General features: G+C 40.4%; 3 protein-coding genes and 1 pseudogene across 3 annotated transcripts; 3 read left to right on the forward strand and 1 right to left on the reverse strand.

The window, feature by feature from the left end:
* Positions 1–1,905: 1,905 nt before the first annotated feature.
* Positions 1,906–7,262, forward strand: LOC115204486 (transmembrane protein 185-like). Its single transcript, XM_029770108.1, has 7 exons — positions 1,906–2,305; positions 2,854–3,030; positions 3,190–3,397; positions 3,539–3,622; positions 3,743–3,919; positions 4,054–4,177; positions 4,331–7,262. Exons 1-7 carry the CDS (start codon positions 2,268–2,270, stop codon positions 4,573–4,575), a joined length of 1,053 nt encoding a protein of 350 aa, XP_029625968.1. The 5' UTR covers positions 1,906–2,267; the 3' UTR covers positions 4,576–7,262.
* A 397-nt stretch (positions 7,263–7,659) lies between these two features.
* LOC115204488 (protein CXorf40A-like) lies at positions 7,660–8,684 on the forward strand. The gene is made up of 2 exons (XM_029770110.1): positions 7,660–8,248; positions 8,371–8,684. The coding sequence occupies exons 1-2, from the start codon at positions 7,990–7,992 to the stop codon at positions 8,583–8,585; spliced, it is 474 nt and encodes a 157-aa protein (XP_029625970.1). The 5' UTR covers positions 7,660–7,989; the 3' UTR covers positions 8,586–8,684.
* A 64-nt stretch (positions 8,685–8,748) lies between these two features.
* On the reverse strand, positions 8,749–9,841 carry LOC115202644 (heat shock transcription factor, Y-linked-like; annotated as a pseudogene).
* Positions 9,842–10,762: 921 nt separating this feature from the next.
* On the forward strand, positions 10,763–14,336 carry LOC115204487 (high mobility group protein B3). Its single transcript, XM_029770109.1, has 5 exons — positions 10,763–10,883; positions 12,401–12,603; positions 12,755–12,900; positions 13,143–13,317; positions 13,463–14,336. The coding sequence occupies exons 2-5, from the start codon at positions 12,454–12,456 to the stop codon at positions 13,595–13,597; spliced, it is 606 nt and encodes a 201-aa protein (XP_029625969.1). The 5' UTR covers positions 10,763–10,883; positions 12,401–12,453; the 3' UTR covers positions 13,598–14,336.
* The last annotated feature ends 5,412 nt before the right edge of the window (positions 14,337–19,748 follow it).

The raw sequence follows: 19,748 nt of genomic DNA on the forward strand, positions 1-19,748 counted from the left end.
TGATAAGTGAGAAAGTTACAAAGGTAAACATTTCATACCCCTCCAAAAAAGGCTAACCTTCCATTACTGTAATGGTGAGAGATTAGCATGTCTTGGGGGCACGGGACGCTGCTGAGGGGAGGACAGCTCATAATAATGGCTGGAATAGTGGAAATTGAATTTTTTAATTGTATCTTTATTTAAGTTGGCAAGTCAGTTAAGAACAAATTCTTATTTTCAATGACAGCCTAGGAAAAGTGGGTTCAGCCTTGTTCAGGGGCAGAACGACAGATTTTTCCTTGTCGGCTCGGGGATTCAATCTTGCAACCTTTCGGTTACCAGTACAATACTCTAACCACTAGGCTACCTGCCTCCCCAGAATACCTGGAAACCATGTATTTAAAGTATTTGATTCCACCTATGCTAAAATGCTAAAACAGCCATTATCACGAGCCCGTACTCCCCAATGAAGGTGCCACCAACCTCCTGTGCTTGGGGGTATGATATTTTTATGTCTGTAACTTTGTGACTCATCATTATTCACAATTCATTCATTAATCATGGTAGTGTCCACATTAATGTAGAAGTGTTTAGAAACATGTTCTATTTTTATTTACAATAAAAGTGACTAAAATGGCACAATACATTATTTACCATTCACTTCTATTGTAAATAATCTGAAACACAACCAAAACAAACAGCAAATGCATCCAAGTTTGTAGTCACACGCTTGATGTAATCATTGTGTGCTATGAAAATGGGAACAAATAACATTTGTTTTACTACTTTAATACACATCTAAGTGAATTTGTACCAATACTTTTGGGGACTATGTACAAAAAGTTCTGTAATTTCTAAACTTTTCACCCAATATGGAAGAAAATACCCTCAAATTAAAGCTGACAGTCTGCACTTTAACCTGATAGTCCTTTTATCATTTCAAAGTCATCCAAAGTGTTGGTGCACAGAGCCTAAACAACAACAACATTGTCACTGTCCCAATACTTTTGGAGCTCACTGTAAGTACGCCCCAAACGCAATTCTGAAGTCTAATATATCCACAGTGCGACTTCAACTGATTTGTAAACGTTTTGTTAAATGAACTAATTATTGTTTTTTGTTTAATTTATATAACAACATTTCAACTTTGTTTAGCATTATGTAGTCCCAATATGGCATGATTCTAATATTTGTATCCATTTGCGTCACTTTCAATGAGGGACTTTATTTTGAAGCGGAACCGCAAATTCCACCGTTGTGGCTGGTTAATCGTTATAGTGGCTAGCTTCACATAAGTGGTAAATGGCAGGACACAAACATACAGGATTCCCTCTTGGGTAATGTAGTTCAAATGTGTTTGGCATCCATGACAAATAACATTAACCATTATAAACTACATCAACCAAAAACATAACGAAACCAAGCTAGTGTTTCCAGAAATCAAAACATTACATGGTACTCTGGTTTTTGTATTTTTTTTCACCAATTGATAAATTATTCTTATGGGATAATTTGCTAGAAATATCTCTTCCCCATTCATAAAATATACATGTGCATTGTCTTGATCCTGTAAAACATCCGCCTATTATATTTCTGCGTTTACACTGTCTATGGCTACAATGTATTATTCAGCAAACTGTAACGTTTTTGTGTCAGTCATAATCTCTCATGGACAGATTATCATGGACATGAAACGGCGAAATGACACACTTTCACGAAATAATTGTACTTCAGGATAACCAAGATTATGTCAATCAGAAGAAAAAATAAATAATTATGTCAATCAGAATATACCATTGTGGGTTTGTTCGACATTGCAGCAGACAGTGCAGGAGACGGCCGACTGACTGATCTACAAACCACCTTGCATCATAAATAACAAGTCATTATTATTTGTAGATCAGTCAATTACAATTTACCCATGATACATCACGGTTTTTATGCTTTCGTTCTTATTATACCTTCAGTGTCTCGAACACGGCTACTAGCGGGCTGTAATGCTCATTGAGCTACAAAGCTAGCTACATTTGTTGCCAGTGGTAGTAGCACAGACCGTTTCTAAACCTGTACTGTCTTTGGCAGTTAGCCTACTACTTTTGTACACGATACTGACCCCCTAGTGCCAGGCACTTAACACTACCATGGACATTCCGTTTGGGTCTACGTGAACCGCGATAGAGGGCTAGTAAGCAAGCAAGCTAACTTTTTGCCTGATAAAAACAACATCCTCTTGATGCGTGATTGCATTATTAATACAAATAATGGTTTAGACGATTATAAGCTTAGTCATGAATCTTCGGGGATTCTTCCAAGATTTCAACCCCAGGTAACGTAAAGAGAAATATAACGTCTCTACGGTTATGCTAACTAACGACGTTAGAGCTAGCCAGCATATCTGTGTTGGAAAGCGCCTAGCCAGATAACGTTAGCTAGTTAGCAAAGACTGCCTACTACTATTCAGTCAATCTGAACCGGTGAATCATGACAGAACGAACTAGCTAGCTAACGTTTAAATAAACGTCGTTGGCTAGCAGCTTCGGTAACTGGTAAGGTCAGCTAGCTAGCTATTATATTGGGGAAGAACAGCATAAGCTAGCCAGTTAACGTTAGCTATTTTAGCAAATGTTATTGGCTTGCTATCCAGCCCTGTTGTGTGTTGCTGTCAGTCGTTTAGTATTAGTTAGTTAGTTATTGCATGCCAGCTAACTAGATAACTAAGCAACTGAATGGCCTAAATGGCCAACTCCACATAGTTCAGTTTCCTTGATCTGGAATCGCATTGGGGGACGCATTTTTGTACCAATGATGATGAGTAGCAAGCTAAATTGATTGCTGAATAGATTCATGGGGATAATTGTTTTTCTGCTCACTTAGTAAGTTCCTCATCTATGCCTGCCTGCTGCTGTTTTCGGTTCTGCTGTCGCTGCGTCTGGATGGCATCATCCAATGGAGTTATTGGGCTGTCTTTGCCCCCATATGGCTATGGAAGCTCACGGTCATCATCGGTGCCTCAGTGGGCACAGGCGTCTGGGCCCACAACCCACAGTACAGGTGTGCTTTTTGAACAAAAATGCTTTACTCTTTTGTAGGTCTTTTTTTGTCAATGTGGCTGTCTTATCAATATCATATTGTCCTAACGAGAAAGCTGTCCGGTTGCAATAGCTATCACTGCTGGCTAGTATGTCTCATCTTACTGTGCCTGTTATGCAGGGCTGAGGGTGAAACCTGTGTGGAGTTCAAGGCCATGCTGATTGCTGTTGGGATCCACCTGCTCCTACTCACCTTTGAGGTTCTGGTGTGTGACCGCGTGGAGAGGGGCACTCACTTCTGGCTGCTGGTCTTCATGCCCCTCTTCTTCGTCTCGCCTGTCTCTGTTGCAGCCTGTGTGTGGGGCTTCCGCCATGATCGCTCTCTAGAGGTCAGTCTGGCATTATATCAGTCATAAGGATGTTATTTTTCACAAATAGTCTATTTAGGCTAGATATCGGTGAATATAGTATACTTGTCTACATCCCTCTTCACCTGTTTACTCTGTTCTTCCTATCTCTCTTTGTGTCAGTTGGAGATCTTGTGCTCGGTCAATATACTTCAGTTTATCTTCATTGCCCTGCGACTAGATAAAATCATCAGTTGGCCTTGGCTGGTAAGAGAACAACCTGCCTAATATCTAGGTCTGGGGATGAAAAACTAATGGGAATTTAGTACAACTTACAGCGAGTTGTAAAATATGTTGATATTATTTATTTCATGTTATTTTGTTCAGGTTGTCTGTGTGCCACTGTGGATCGTCATGTCCTTCCTGTGCCTTGTGGTACTCTACTACATTGTGTGGTCAGTGCTCTTCCTGCGGTCTATGGACCTCATTGCAGAGCAACGGCGTACTCACATCACCATGGCGATCAGCTGGATGACAATCGTTGTACCCTTGCTAACTTTTGAGGTATGTGGTCATGTCGTCCATCCTTCAGCTACTATTGTGGTCAGAGAGCAGAAGAAGGTCGGAAGTTGAGAAAGTAATATTAAATTTTTTCTACCCTGTTTGCCTTGTTTTTATTGTTGTCTCTGGCTCTTCAGATCCTGTTGGTCCATAAATTGGATGGCCACTACGGCTCCAGCTATGTGTCAGTATTCGTGCCTCTCTGGCTATCCCTGGTGACTCTGATGGCCACGACCTTCGGCCAGAAAGGAGGCAACCACTGTGAGTTACTCCTCGACGGTGATAGCGGTGCAACAGAAATAATTGTCATATTGAGGCAGTGTTCTTTTTATTTTTCTGAGAATGCAGTCAGTGTAACTCCTCAAATATTTCTCCAAACTATTTGTTTTAACTGGTATTTTTATTTTCTAACAGGGTGGTTTGGCATCCGAAAAGACTTCTGCCAGTTTCTTCTTGAGCTCTTTCCCTTCCTGCGGGAGTATGGGAACGTTTCCTACGACCTGCACCACGAGGATGCTGAGGTGTCCGTAGAGATGCCTGCACACGACCCGCCAAAAATAGCCCCCATGTTTCGCAAAAAGACTGGTGTGGTGATCACACAGAGCCCAGGGAAGTACTTTGTGCCTCCTCCAAAACTGTGCATTGACATGCCTGACTAAATTAAAGCTTTGCAACTACTGCTCTAGAGTTTTGATGGACTTCACATGCACCAGACAGCTGTGGTGCTCTGACCACCCATTTTAAGAAGAGGCAGAAGAGCATAGTTTCCATGTGGCTCACTCCTAGTGAGCAGTGGGACTGGAATTCGGACCTGACTTTCTAGCAAAAACGAAAAACCATGGCAGAGTTTGTGGAACAAAAGGTACGGTAACACTTTATTTGGATAGTGTGTACAGCATCTACAGATGGACTATCAGTAACATTTCAACTATGTACTAACCCTAACCTTAACCCTAGCCCTTATTCTAACCTTAACAAGCAGTTGCTTATCAACAGATAGTTTGTTAATAGTAGGGATTAACTGTCCCGGGAACATACTTCACATTTCCCGAAAAGATTTAATGACAAGACCTGGGAAATAACAAATAAAATCCCCAATGTTTGCTCTAATGCAATTCCACAAAATACACATGTGCAGCAGCTGATTAGCAAAAAATTAAATAGGTTGTTGCATGGAAGCCTTTAGCCTAGCATATTTACTAAACACAAAGACGCCATAAATTCAAAGCACATGCATAATTGACACTGCCGGACTGCACACTCGACCTGAATGCAGTTAAACCCTACAGTATAGCCTATAAAGTAACGTGTGCCTCTTTGAGCTGTCATTGTGACTCTTAAGACAGTCTCAAATTTGATAGGCCTATGCACAATTCACTACATAGGCATCTCTGTCACAATTCAAAGGCACAAGGGAAAATTGTATCTTCTCCTGTCTTAGAGCTGGGGCAATTTTTCTATCCAGTCCCAATCCCACTGAAACTCAAAATTCTGACCTTATTCTGTAATCCATAGGTTGCATTATCAAAGGACGTCTCTCGCCTATGCATGTCAAAATAATGCAATAATATTACCCCTACTTCTCTGCGGGGTCTCGTCCTTGCTGCCCATATGAGAGTTTCGGTAGAGAATGTGTGATCAACAAACGGCATGAGAGTAGATATGAATATTTTTTAAACAGAGTTGGTCCCCGTTAAGATACTTTATGTTAAATGATTTCCATTCTTCATCTCCCTGTTAATCATCAGCTTTTCTGCTATATAATCATCAACTCGATTTTGCCAAACATAGGACATATTCTCTCATTCTTTGGAGTTTATCTAGCAAGTTTAGCAACTTTGACTTTGGTTTGACTGACGTTACAAATGTTGCGTGATTCGACAATGCTGTACTCTCTGTGCGCCCTGAATGTACTCTGTCGAGACTAGCCTACTTCTGAAATGCGCTGAATTAATTGAGGAACATGACAACACTATGAATTTATGAATGGCCTGTTTCGCAGTTACACTGTCAGTACTACATATCAGTTTAATTTGCTCTGAAATCTTTAAATAGTGACGCAGCCAAGCCGACAAGGTGGCACAGTAACCATGTCTTGGTTTAAACCCCTTTAAATGGTTTTTGCTGTATTCCCCGGGACTCTAGGGATAAATATGAAGTATTCTCGGTATTTAAACTTGGTAGATTTTCGGGAAAATATGAAGTTGGTAGTATGAACATCTTTAGAGCATCTACAGATGGACTATCTTGACTATCCAGATAAAGTGACCAAAGGCACTCTTATATCATTGTGAGTTTTTCTATTGTTTTGACAGTGGAACAAGACGAAGATCCTTTTTATTTATGTGATATGATATACTGTACAGTACTTTTATTTCCCTTGTGATGTTTTGGCCAACAAAATCTCCAAAGAGATTTTAATATTCAGATGTCTTTCACATGATTCCAGTTGAAGGTGCATTATATGCGTGTCAGAAGTTGTGCTAGCAAATTTCCCAAACCCTGTGCATCAATGCTTGGATGATACTGTACCAAGATCATGCTTATTAGGCTAACTGTTTTAAATCTAAGATTAGCTTGCTACTTGGGGATATTTTCTTATGTTTTATTAAATAATTTAACAGTTTGAGTAACATTTGTTGTAATATAGTAGTGTACGATATAGGATTATACCCTAATACCCATGTGTATTTGGATAGTTTTGCGTTCTTGAGGTCTTGTCCTGTGTATTTAAGTTACTCAACAACCTTGTCCCTCTAGCAACCCTTTTTATATGGCAGGATGACATCATTGTTGCTCCTAGTAGTTGACCTTTTCTGTTACCATAATTGATCTGATTCAGGGTGCACAACTTCACCTCAGTTCCTTCTGGTGTGTGCTGTTTTTTTAGTTAAACCACCAGCCTGCCTCTTCAACCTTGCCAGGACTGCATTGGGTGATGAGTAAAGGAGAACCTGCAGTGCTGCTTCGATATCATTTTACCTGTGTAAAATGCTTTCTTGGTGAAATTCTCACCTTAACACAAATGGTACCCCCCATTCCCCTTTGAACTTCTGACATATCCCATTGTTTGTTTTGTCTATGTTCTGTGACCACTCTCTCTCTGCTGGCCTGAGAGTTAAGCATTACTTATTTGAAAACACATTTTTGACTGGGGATGGACCAATGGTATACTTTCCCCTCTATTGTACCTTGTTTCTTGCCCTCCACAATACACATTATGTTGCAATATAGCTTTTTGTTCTTCTTCTTCTGGCAAGCACTTTAATACAAATGTTAAATATATACTTGCTCCAAGTGGCTGATAACTAACCAATAACAAACAATAAAGTTATTTAAAATGGTATCTGGTCATCATTTCCTTGTCTTGTAAAATGCATTAACCTTTATTTCAAATTGAAAGAATACTTTTTGGGAATCATTTTCTGTTTTAACATTGTATACTTGATTGCTGATCGGTTGCAATTTACAACGAAAGGGATACTTCTGGATTTTGGTAATGAGGCTCTTAATCTACTTCCGAGTGTGATGAACTCGTGGATACCATTTTTACGTGTGTCCAGTATGAAGGAAGTTATTTTCGCGAGCCAATGCTAACTAGCGTTAGCGCAATGACTGGACGTCTACGGACGTAGAACGCTAGCTATTATGGAATGAATGGATGCCTTGGACTTGTGAGTCACTAGATGGCGCTATGCTCCCATTCTAAACATTTTGGAACTCATTACCTTCTTGAGACGTTTTTGTTGGATTTAAACAGGAAGTGTCTATAGTTAGTCTTGTAGCTCAAAATTACGTTTACGGTGCCTCGAGGATTTGCAGAGTTAATTGCATTTGTTATACCAAAGTCTCTAGACAAAAGTCAACCATTGTTAATTACAATTACAGTCGGATACATGTAGCCAGCCAGAGATTAGTGCGATACAAGCATAGAACCTACAAAAGGGGTCGATTGACTGCGTGATTATGATGAGTGCAACAGCCATTTGTACTTACTAGCGCAGTATCTTACGAGTGGTTTAGAGTGATAAAATACCCAGCATCTGGTTGTAACATATTCACATTGAGTGAAGATGACATTACAAGTGGGTTGCCTATCATTCAGGCAGCCGTACGCGGGGTTAGTACTTAATGGTGTAAAAAGTATTGAGACACGTTGGCGCCCCTTGTTGTCCACAATGGAAAACTGCACTCTAGCTATTCATATTGCGCAGAAGGACTGGGAGGGCGACCAGTGGAGAGACATGCTCACCAATACACTTGGAATGAGCCATATGCAAGTAGAGGAGCTTCTGGCTTCAGGTGACAGATTCGGCCGTGGAGTCGTGGCAGGTAAAACAGCACTTTTGAATGACTTAGCAAGTGGGGAAGGAGGACATACACAGCACATCTCATGCTTGATTTAAACTATAGTTGATGAATATCCCCAACCCCCTGTCATTTCCTTGTTTCAGGCTTGGTGGAGGTGGGGGAGACTTGGTGCTGCTCTGACAGTGTGCCAGAGGAGGATCTGAGGGAGATGGAGAAGGCAGCAGTGCTCACTGGGCTCACAGAGAAACACCTCACACAGCTGTCAAACCCACGCTGGCTCAAGGAACCCCTTTATGCCAGAGGTCACAAAGACATTTGGACAGTGGACATCCCGGTACAATTACTGCCATCTGCGTAGAGTAGTTATAAAATAATGTATACTAACACGTTTCTAGATATGACTCACAAGCTTTAAGGTGGAATAAATTACCAATGGACTGCATTGTGAATGTGATTGTATATCCTGCATGTCTAAAACTCTTATATTGACACCATAACTTTGTTGCAATAGGCATTTATTATTAATTTAAATCTGTCTGCAGGGAGAATGGGAGGTAGGGCAATCATTAGAGCTCTGTGAGGTGAAGCCTTGGGGGTAAAAGAGGGTGGGGATGCCATTCCTGCCATCACTAGTTGTAGACCGAAGGTGGTCATGTGGGTCTGGTGCTGGGCTTGACAAGATGCTTGGGAATTCCTCTGAATCTGCAACTGCCCAGACATCTCTTTGAGGACAGAGATCAGCTTGGGAAGTAAGCCAGTGCTGCGGCTGCTGGAGCTGCTGCTGTCATCACTCCTCTCAGCCTCCTGGGCTGGAGTGCAGACGTCTGAGGCCAACGACATGGCTGAAGTGCTTAGGAGGGGAGCTCTGCAGTTCAGCCTAGTCGGAGTTGCGTTGCCTGTGTCTGCCAAGCTTGGGCTATGCTGGTGGCCAGCGCTGTTCTTGTTGCTGTTACCCAACTTCTCCCTCCTGTGCCAAGTCTCGTGCATTTGAGCAGCACACATCTCTTCATTTGGGGTAGGAGATGTTTGAGTCCTTGGCAGAAATTGGGATTGCAGTAGTATTGCAACAGCAAGGTAACAAATCAGTGTCATTCAATTAAGTCACATGTCAAAATGTAGGCCTTGGAAACCACCACAACACCATTTGATATTCATAACAAAGGTGCCTTTGACGTGCATGCTTTGTATTCCTCAGCAATAAAGGTGCTTAGTGAAGTTGATCTCTCGATACCAGGGAAAGTTATTTTAAAGCCATAGATGTTGAGTTGGTGCACAAAACTCTTCAAGACAGTTGTTTGAAAGATTTTGGGTGGTTCAGTGCGTTTCAGCATCTACGACTGGAACAGCTTCTCATCTATCACTATGTACATTCCGGTCTGGTCCCATTTGATAAGATTCTATAATATCGCTCTCTACGATGGTCCACAGTCTTTTGGGTAATGAAATGTAGTACAAGTTGGCATCCACCGGTGCATTTTGAGTCTGAGCAGTGTCTTTCCGTGGTTTCTTGGAAATGGTTTTCTGAGTAAGAATCTGGAATGCGACTTTTTGTCCTCGACTCCAGAGCGCATACCAATACAGAGTGAGCCGAGGACGCGGTCTTTGGTAACCAAAATGTCACACATACTTTTATTGGATTTTTTATATGCAACGTAGACATCTAATGATAAGATGCTAATTCTACTCCGATTTCAGAGCACTCGTCTGATTGTGTCAGAGTGCAGAGTAACAGATGCATTCAACACCCATTGAATATGGCCGGTGTCAGTAAACGTCCGCAAAAAAAACGTAATTAAATTGTTGCCAGCAGCACAGTTAGTCACCAACGCTCTGGATAACATAAACACAGCCTAACCAGCTCTGCTAGGGTAAGAAAAATGGTCAGTGAGGAATTCTCTAATTTCTGCCTGGAAATAGCTAGCAAGCTAGTTTGGGTGCTTGACTGCCGTTGTGAGTTCAGAACGCTCGGATCAACCCTACTCCTCAACCAGAGCGTCCACTGAATTTACGAACGCCCAGAGCACACTGTGAGCGCCCTCTGGCACTCCAGAGGGAATTTTCGAACGCACCCAGTGTCACAGTTCAGATTGTTACATTCCAAATAAAACGGATCAAACATTCTAGGTCTGTATATTTGGGGGAAAGATAGGCACACGATAATTATTCATTTATTTCACTATATTGTAAGAAAGGAAATGTCAAAAACAAGCCATCCACAGAATGTTAATGTCTCATCCTTTCTCCTCTTCCTACTCATCCCTTCATGATATACGTGTGTGGTACTTTACAACCAACACAATGTGTAGCCTATATAGGCCTACATTTGTGAACATTGTGTTCATAAAACCCATTTCTAAGCCTATACAGAATTCGATTACTGAAGGAAAGATGTTGCATATTGTAAGTTTACATAAACGTTTAGCTTTGACAAGAGGCTTTGCTGTTGGTCCAATTGAAGTTGGGATGTCATGAATATATATTATGTGCTCTCCAAGGTGCTAACCAATACATACTAGTGGAGGTTCTTTCAAATATGTGAAACGACTATCCAATCAGACCGGTCTCGTAGTCAGCTAGCGCGAGGCTGTGTATGGTACTCAGCTGTTAAAGGGAAGGACGTCGGATCGTGTGACTGACTGCGCTCAAACAAACACAGGTAGGCAGACGACAGGGCCTATTGAAAACAATTGTTTGGAATATATTGGCATCCTATAAGAAATGTATATTTTGGCGTACTTTTTCCTCATTCTTAACAATGTGTTCATATTTCTATTCATAAACAGTTTAATTAATTATTGGCCTTTTTATATAAAATGATTCTGGTTCTTTGGGTAGATTATCGAAACGTAACATTTGTATATTGAAAAGCATTGGAATTTGTTCGATTCAAAGTTGTGATTTATTTTTATTTTTTTACATCTTTTTATATATATATTTATTATATATATCATTTTTTAGACTTTTCATTATCGAGCATATAAGTGCATTAAAATGGCTGAACGACTACAATCAGCCATCAAATGTTATTTCAAGACTGACAATCTAATGAAACGACACCAATTTGTTTTAATCTCCGATATATTTTCGTTCCCTCGATGTCGAAAATGCTATTTAGTTTCTTTTGCGTTTCCTTCTGGTTTGAGTTTGCTGTGTTTGACTCGGTGCTGCCATCGCTATACCAGTCATGGCTGGCTTGTACAGCCTTTGTTACTGACAGCTCAGCTGTGCGCCGGGCGGTGCTTGGACAACTCTGACAAGCTGATGTAATGTCCACGTTTGGAAATTAAATGTATAGGCCTATAGAAATCGAAAGAAGCCTTTTCAGTTGCTCAAACGATTAAGATCAGAACGCATGTATTGCGTTGACATTGTTCCCGTGCCATTTGTAATCCGTGGCTGTGTCTGAATGGCTTTGTTGTTAAGCCTTCCCCTAGCAGGGAAGCCGAAGCCATTTTAGTCAATGCACTCCTATAGGCGATCTACCCTTCATTCGGCACCAAATACAGTCCCCATACAAGCGCCTTTAGAATTGTGTTAAAATGTGGTTAATGGGTCTATTTGTGAAGGAGAGCAATACAAAACACGAAATGTTGATAAAATTAAAGGACAGTTTCTGTCATGAGAATTTATTGCACAAAATGGAAGATGAGGAATTCGCTTCTAACCGCACGTAGTCCTAACATGCACTAAAAATCATTTCAATTAGCCTAATATCGGATGTGCGGTTTGCCGGTGGATGACTTGAGTAGCCTAAATGTCTCTTCAATCAACTGGCACATTTTCTACTTTGAATTTAAAGTACAATTCATTTTTTAACAATCCAGGCAGCATTGCTATCTAAAAATCTGCTGTAACAGGCCTACTTTAAGTACTATTTTAATCTACTTCTTAAGCCACAGTGTGCGTCGGCGTGGGCTAACCAACAAAATACGATTAAATCAATTAACTGTACAATAGCTTGATTTAAAAATATTTCAAGGTGCAGTCGTTGACATCTTCATACATACCACTAAACTTGTATTATGGGAATAGCTGGGCATCTTGTCTTGAACTACTTAAGTATAAACTGTCAGAAAATTTGTCCGTCATAGAAGGATCATTGTGATGTGCTTTTGAGTTCCAGACTCCGGAGAGGGAGCGTTTTAATTTAGCTTTAATGTCTTTGTCTTGTAGGAGCTGGTGGACGATATTCTGGTGGTGCAAGAGAACATCCACCATTTTTCAGAATGGCCAAAGGTGACGCTCGTAAACCGAAGGGCAAGATGTCTGCCTATGCCTACTTTGTTCAAACCTGTCGAGAAGAACACAAAAATAAGAATCCAGAGATCCCAGTGAACTTTTCAGAGTTTTCCAAGAAGTGCTCTGGAAGATGGAAGGTAGAGGAGTAACATGAAACGTTTAAGTATTTCAGTGTGAAACAATTTTGTCATGCTCATTATTTTCCAACATAATGGTACTAGGCTAGCATAGTTCAGTCATATCCATTGCTATGCCATCTTAACATTTTACTTGCCACTTGTTTTTCAGACAATGTCTCCAAAGGAGAAGTCAAAGTTTGAGGACCAGGCCAAGCAGGACAAAGCTCGCTATGATTCGGAAATGACGAGCTATGGTCCTCCTGGGAAGAGGGGCAAGAAGGCACTGAAGGATCCTAATGCGCCAAAGAGACCTCCGTATGTCTCTTCCTAAAACTCTGTAATCATCTATAGAATTATGTTAATTCATTTAACTACCATCTTGCACTGTTTCACGTAGGTGTCTTCAGATTCATTTTAATCAGTTGTGCTTTTGAAGCAATTTGAAGTGATATTGATTGCATATTGATATATGCTGCTTATTGTAGACAATTCACAACAATATGGTTCCTTTTCAAGGCCTGCAACAATCTGTAATGACTACGTTTCTTCTCTTACAGATCGGGATTCTTTGTTTTCTGTGCTGAGCAGCGCCCCAAGATCAAAGCCCAACACCCAAACTTTGGCATTGGGGATGTGGCCAAGAAGCTTGGTGAGATGTGGAACAACTTGACAGACTCCAATAAGCAGCCATATCTTGCCAAAGCCAACAAACTCAAGGAAAAATACCAAAAGGTAATGCCATTGAGAACTCTGTATTTGTCTTAAATGTGCAATTTAATGGGATTTTACCACTGTGCTCTGACTGGTGTCACATGGCAAGCAATCGCTAGCTAAATATTGCAAAAATGGTGGATTAAGACTTGTTTATGGTTTCTAGGATGTGGCAGATTACAAAGGAGGAAAAGTGGGTGGGGCAGGAGCCTCTAAATCAAAGAAGGCTGAAGATGACGATGATGATGACGACGACGATGATGATGACGAGGATGAGGATGAGGAAGAGGAGGATGATTAATCATCTTTGACAAATTCGAAAATGGTATTGTGTTTGGATAAGACACTGGCTGGTGAGCAGACTCATCTGTAGGGTTCAATTGTCCTAGACCAAAACATCAAATTGGTTTTGAAACTATTTTCTCCCTGTAGTTACTTTGTTTGTCCTTTGGGTCTTTAACACTGCTCTATCAGTGTTCTCCTGATCCCTTTTTGTTTTTCTCAGTTGAACAAGCCTATTTAAAGCAATAGCATAAGAGTTCATACCCTTTAACTCCTAAAAGATGTGTAAGGTGGCGTGTGTGTGCTACCATATGGCTATTGAAATAGATTTTATTTAATTGTTCTATTTTATTGGGATGTTCATTTCGTGGAATTGTAAGTTTGTGTTTGAGGGATTTGAACCAGTGTTTATCTGTATCTAGACACACAATCCATAGACTTCAGGCAGATGTCCAGTCTGACAACCAGGTATTTAACATTGCCCTGACCTATTATAACAAAAACCTGTGCTTGAAGCAGGGCTGATCCATTTCACTTTATGGCTGAAAGGAATGATGAATTAGTTTTTTTTGGGGGGGGGGGGGGGGGGGGGGGTCTATTTGGTTAAGTGGAATTACTTTTTAGGTGTGAGGATGTCTCCCTCTTGACTGACATTGACACTACATCTGGACGAGTTTGGAGTTTCTTTGCGCCTGCAATTTTGTTTTGTATGTTTAGGATACCTCTGGTTTAAAATAAATAATTACATTTTTACGTTCTGTGTGGCTCCAAATTGATTTCTTCCCTGCATTGACAGGACAGCACTTTTTATTTTTAAGTTAAGCCTTTCTTTAGCTGTAAATGTATTAACTTTATGCAACGTACTATTTTGATATTACACTACTGTTCTTCAGTAGTGACTGAGACTCATTTGCCTCCTATTATGAGGAAGAATATGTGAACTGCAGCCCATCTCTCCCCACATGCAACAGACAAAACACTCAGCTGAGTGGAGTGGTTCACATGTTGGATAATAACCTGCAAAAGAGCAACAAAAGGTTGAATGAAATGTCAATGAGAAATGTACATCCATGACCGACGCAATCCTAAACCTCCCTGCTGGGGAAGCAGACAAGTAATGTTTTTAAATTAACATCAAACTTATCAATAGATTTAACCCTTGACAAGTCTCCTGACTTACGACGTGAGGTTGTTAAATGGAAACATCTAGTGAATGATGCCGCTTGACAGGATGACTATCAAAATGTCACCTTTTTAACCATGACCATGGAAAAGGTTGAGGTTGCTGTGTGGTCCTTCAATGTGATCCTGGAAATCTCTTACAGCCAAGATCCTTTTGGATTGCTACCAGGGTTGCCCGGTCTCGCAAACATTTTAGCCCAATGACATCTTAACCTGCCCACAAGGCATGTTATTACGAAATTAAGAATGTTACTAGAGAAATCACCCTTATTAAACTCCAGATCATTTTCCTTTCAATTGATGTCAATTTTGACTGGTATGATTAAGCAATAAGGCCCAAGGAGGTGTGGTATATGGCCAATATACTATAAAAAACAGCCCTTAGCCATGGTATATTGGCCATATATCATAAACCTCTGAAGTACCTTATCAAATTTTATTGGTCACATACACATGTTTAGCATATGTTATTGTGGGTGTAGTGAAATGCTTGTGCTTCTAGCTCCGACAGTGCAGTAATATCTAACCATTACACAACATATACACACAAATCTAGTAAAGGAATGGAATTAAGAATACAAAAAATATATGGACGAGCAATGTCAGAGGGGCATAGAATAAGATACAGTAGAATAGTATAGGATACAGTATATACATATGAGCTAGGTAATGCAAGATGTGTAGACAGTGACTAGTGTTCCATTTATTAAAGTAGCCAGTGATTTCAAGTCTGTATATAGGCAGCAGCCTCTGTTAGTGATGGCTATTTAACAGTCGGATGGCCTTGAGATAGAAGCTGTTTTTCAGTCCCTCGTTCCCAGCTTTGATGCCTATCGAAGGTCTTGCTCAGCCTCAACATCACAGGAAAATGTGGTTGGTTTATTAAATGCTGCACAATTTAGAATATTAGTAGTAGGCTATGCCTACCGCAAAATACCAAAAGGATAGAATCGTTATGGGTCTACGCATAGGCCAAACAGATCAACAGAAACACTTATTTATTCAGGAGAATCCTATTAATTTCAGTGCAGTTACATTCTTACGTATAACCTTAGCCTAAACGTAACCAAAAACACCCCAACCTGTTTTGATCACAGATCATGATCAAGCCTGAACATTTCAGCTGTTTGTCATTGATTTAGCCCACAATCACCTACATTCTTAATCTGGATTTTCACAAAAAATATCCTGACTAGGATCCTGACTTTTCTCCATGTTATATTTGTTACCAATTAGGCAAAAAAAAATATCACACACAACACCTTCATGTTATTCACCTTAGATCACAAAGTCAGCTAATTTCCACTGAATTCATACGCAAATACATTTGATTCATACACTGGCTTGTCTGGCTGGAATGTTTTCATTTTAAACAGGCCTTTCCTTATCTACACTGAAATAATATTATTTCAGTAGTCCTGGAGCTATGATTATGACATTTAAAAAAAATCATAATTAGTACACCCTTGTGGTTGAATATATATATAGTATGTCCTACTGTAGGATACAACAAATAAGGTTGAACTAACAAATACCATCAAGGGATACGTTACAATGTACTATAATGAACACCTTGTGAAACAGTCTGGCAATATTTAAGATTTAATCTGTCAATATTTAAGATTTAAATATAGCAAAGTTGATGTTTTTTTGTTACATGTCAATTTACTTTCAGATTTTTTTGTACACTCATATGGCAATCAGACTGAAATACTGAATTCTGGTGTGTGGAATAGAGAGGAAGTGGGTGCTGTATGGATGGTAGGTTCTGCCTGTCACTTGTTCTCAACAGGCAGTCAGTATCGGAAGGGGGACTCAGAGACTGCAAAGTCCAGGCACTGCTGCTCTCTTTGTTCTGAGTGTTTGCTGTGCTACTGTTTTTAGTTCATCTGTGTATCTCACATTATGTGCCGAGTATGATAGTTTTCTTGCTCTTTCTTAGCAGAGAATGACATTACATCATCGACAGCTACTGTTATTGTCATGAAAAGTTGGAGGGTGGTTGGTAATGGAGGACATCAGGTGGATCCATGTCTGGGTGTTAGGCAGAACCCCTGGGTCCTGGAGAACAGGAGCTGAATAAAGGGAACAGGGTAGGAGACAGATGTAAACAAGCAAACACACATGTTACAGGTTGATCAGGTATGTAAAAATAGTTATTGAATGATTTAATTAAAATGTTTGATTTGACATGCAATAATGTTAATGGCAGACAAATGTATTATTTCTTACATTATTAGGCCAGAAATGTGTTTTGTGTTATTACATACATACAGCCGGGAAGAACTATTGGATATCAGAGCGGCGGTAACTCACCAGCATCACGACCAGGAATACGACTTTCCCGAAGCGGATCCTTTGTTCGCACCCCCCCAGGGCAATTAAACAGATTCCAGAGGCCGACCCAAAACAACGCCGGTGGTGGAGAGGTACTCGGGAGTGATCTTCTTCTAGTCCGACTTAGGAGGCGCGCACACCACCCACCGCTTCCGAGTATATTACTCGCTAACGTTCAGTCTCTGGATAATTACATTTAAGATAATACAGTTGATGAGCTCAGGGCGAGGGTTTCTTTCCAGAGAGACATCAGGGATTGTAACATACTCTATTTCACGGAAACATGGCTCTCGGGATATACTGTCTGAGTCGATCCAGCCAGTTGGGTTCTCAGTTCATCGCGCAGACAGGAATAAAAATGTCTCCAGGAAGAAGGGCGGTGGTGTATGTTTCATGATTAACGACTCATGGTGTAATTGTGATAACCTCTAGAGGATACAATCCCGCTAAAGGGATTGGTTGGACAACAACCAGTGAGATAGCACGGCGCAAAATTCAAAACAAAATAATCTCAAAATTAAAATTCAAGTATTATACGGCATTTTAAAGATACTCTACTCGTTAATCCAATCACATTGTCCGATTTCAAAAAGGCTTTACGGTGAAAGCAAAACATTTGATTATTTTAGCATAGCACCTTAGCAAAAAAAAAAAAAAGAAGCTATTTTCCAAGCACGGATAGCCATCACAAAACCAGATATACAGCTAAAATTAAGCACTAACCTTTGACAATCTTCATCAGATGACACTCCTAGGACATCATGTTAGACAATACATGCATTTTGTTGTTCGATCAAGTTTATATTTATATCCAAAAACCCAATTTTTACATTGGCACGTGACGTTCAGAAAATGTTTTCTCCCCATAACTCCCGGTGAATAGGCACATTTAATTCACAGAAGAACTCATAAACGTTGACAAAATTTATAGCAATTATTTAAAGAATTAGAGATAATCTACTCCTTTATGCAACCACTTTGTCAGATTTCAAAATAACTTTACGGAAAAAGCACATTGTTCAATATTCTGAGTACAGAACTTAGCCTTCAATGCTAAGCTATACAGTTAGCCTACAACCACGACGTCGACACATCTCTAAAAAAAAATATTTACTTACCTTTGCTGATCTTCGGCGGAATGCACTCGGATGGGCACCCACTTCCACAAGAAATGTTCATTTGTTCTGCAAAGTCCATCATTTATGTCCAAATACATCCGTTTTGTTGACCCATCCAGAACACTTTACAATGCCATGTGGCGTGGACGCAAATCCATAGACTAAATGTTCAAAGTTCCATTACCGTTTGTAGAAACACGTCAAACAATGTTTACAATCAATCCTTTAGGGTATTTTTTAATGTAAAATTGCGATCATTTTACAACCGGGCAATAGGTATTCATCCCAGAAGAAAAATTAAAAAACAACGAAGTCACGTGCATGCGCGTCATAAGACACCTGTCCTCAGACTGGTCAGATTGACTGAGCCACAATTTTCTGCCCGGTAACAGGTGACGGTTAAAACCAGTTCCTAAAGATTGTTGACAGCCAATGGAAGAGTTAGGAGGTGCAACGTAAATCCTATGTCACTGTAGTTTTTCAAGGGATTCAAAACAAAAACTACATTTCCAATTTCTCCCACTTCCTGATTCAATTTTCTCAGGTTTTTTGCATGCCATATAAGTTCTGTTATACTCACAGACACCATTCAAACAGTTTTACAAACTTCAGAGTGTTTTCTATCCAAATCTACTAATAATATGCATATTCTATTTTCTGGGCCAGAGTAGTAGCCTGTTTAAATTGGGTACGTTTTTCATCCGGCCGTGAAAATACTGCCCCCTAGCCCCAACAGGAACTCAAGTCCTTTTGTTCACCTGACCTAGAATACCTCACAATCAAATGCAGATCGTATTATCTCCCAAGATCATTTTCTTTGGTTATAGTCACGGCCTTGTATATCCCTCCTCAAGCTGATACCACGACGGACCTCAAAGAACTTCACTGGACTTTATGCAAACTGGAAACTTTATGCAAACTGCATCCGGGATGCCTACAAGGCTCTACCCCGCCCTCCTTTCGGCAAATCTGACCATAAATCCATTTTGCTCCTCCCTTCCCATAGGCAGAAACTCAAACAGGTATTCCCCGTGCTAAGGACTATTCAACGCTGGTCTGACCAATCGGAATCCACGCTTTAAGATTGTTTTGATTACGCGGACTGGTATATGTTCCGGGTAGCTTCCAAGAATAATATTGACGTATATAATGATACGGTGACTGAGTTTATCAGGAAGTGTATAGATGTTGTACCCACTGTGACTATTAAAACCTACCCTAATGTCATGACGTTGCCCTCTTTGTGAACAGCGAGCACCATTCCCCTCTCTCTGCACCGTCCCCCTCTCTCTCTCTCTCCTGCACCCAGGCTGCTGTTAGGCAGGTCATACATTTCTGGAGGAGATTCTTCCTCATGGCCAGACAGTATAGAGAGAGAGTGAGTTTTCATAGAGAGAACAAATTAACTTCTCCCACCTCACAGAACTTGAGAACTGAACAATATTCATGTTCTGGAGAATGTATAAATGGTCGGTGAAGTAGCCAGCTACGAACTGGTAGCTGGCTAACCCTGTTTATCCAAGAGTCTCAGTT

This window comes from Salmo trutta, chromosome 12, assembly GCF_901001165.1.
Source record: "Salmo trutta chromosome 12, fSalTru1.1, whole genome shotgun sequence".
Lineage (NCBI taxonomy): Eukaryota > Metazoa > Chordata > Actinopteri > Salmoniformes > Salmonidae > Salmo > Salmo trutta.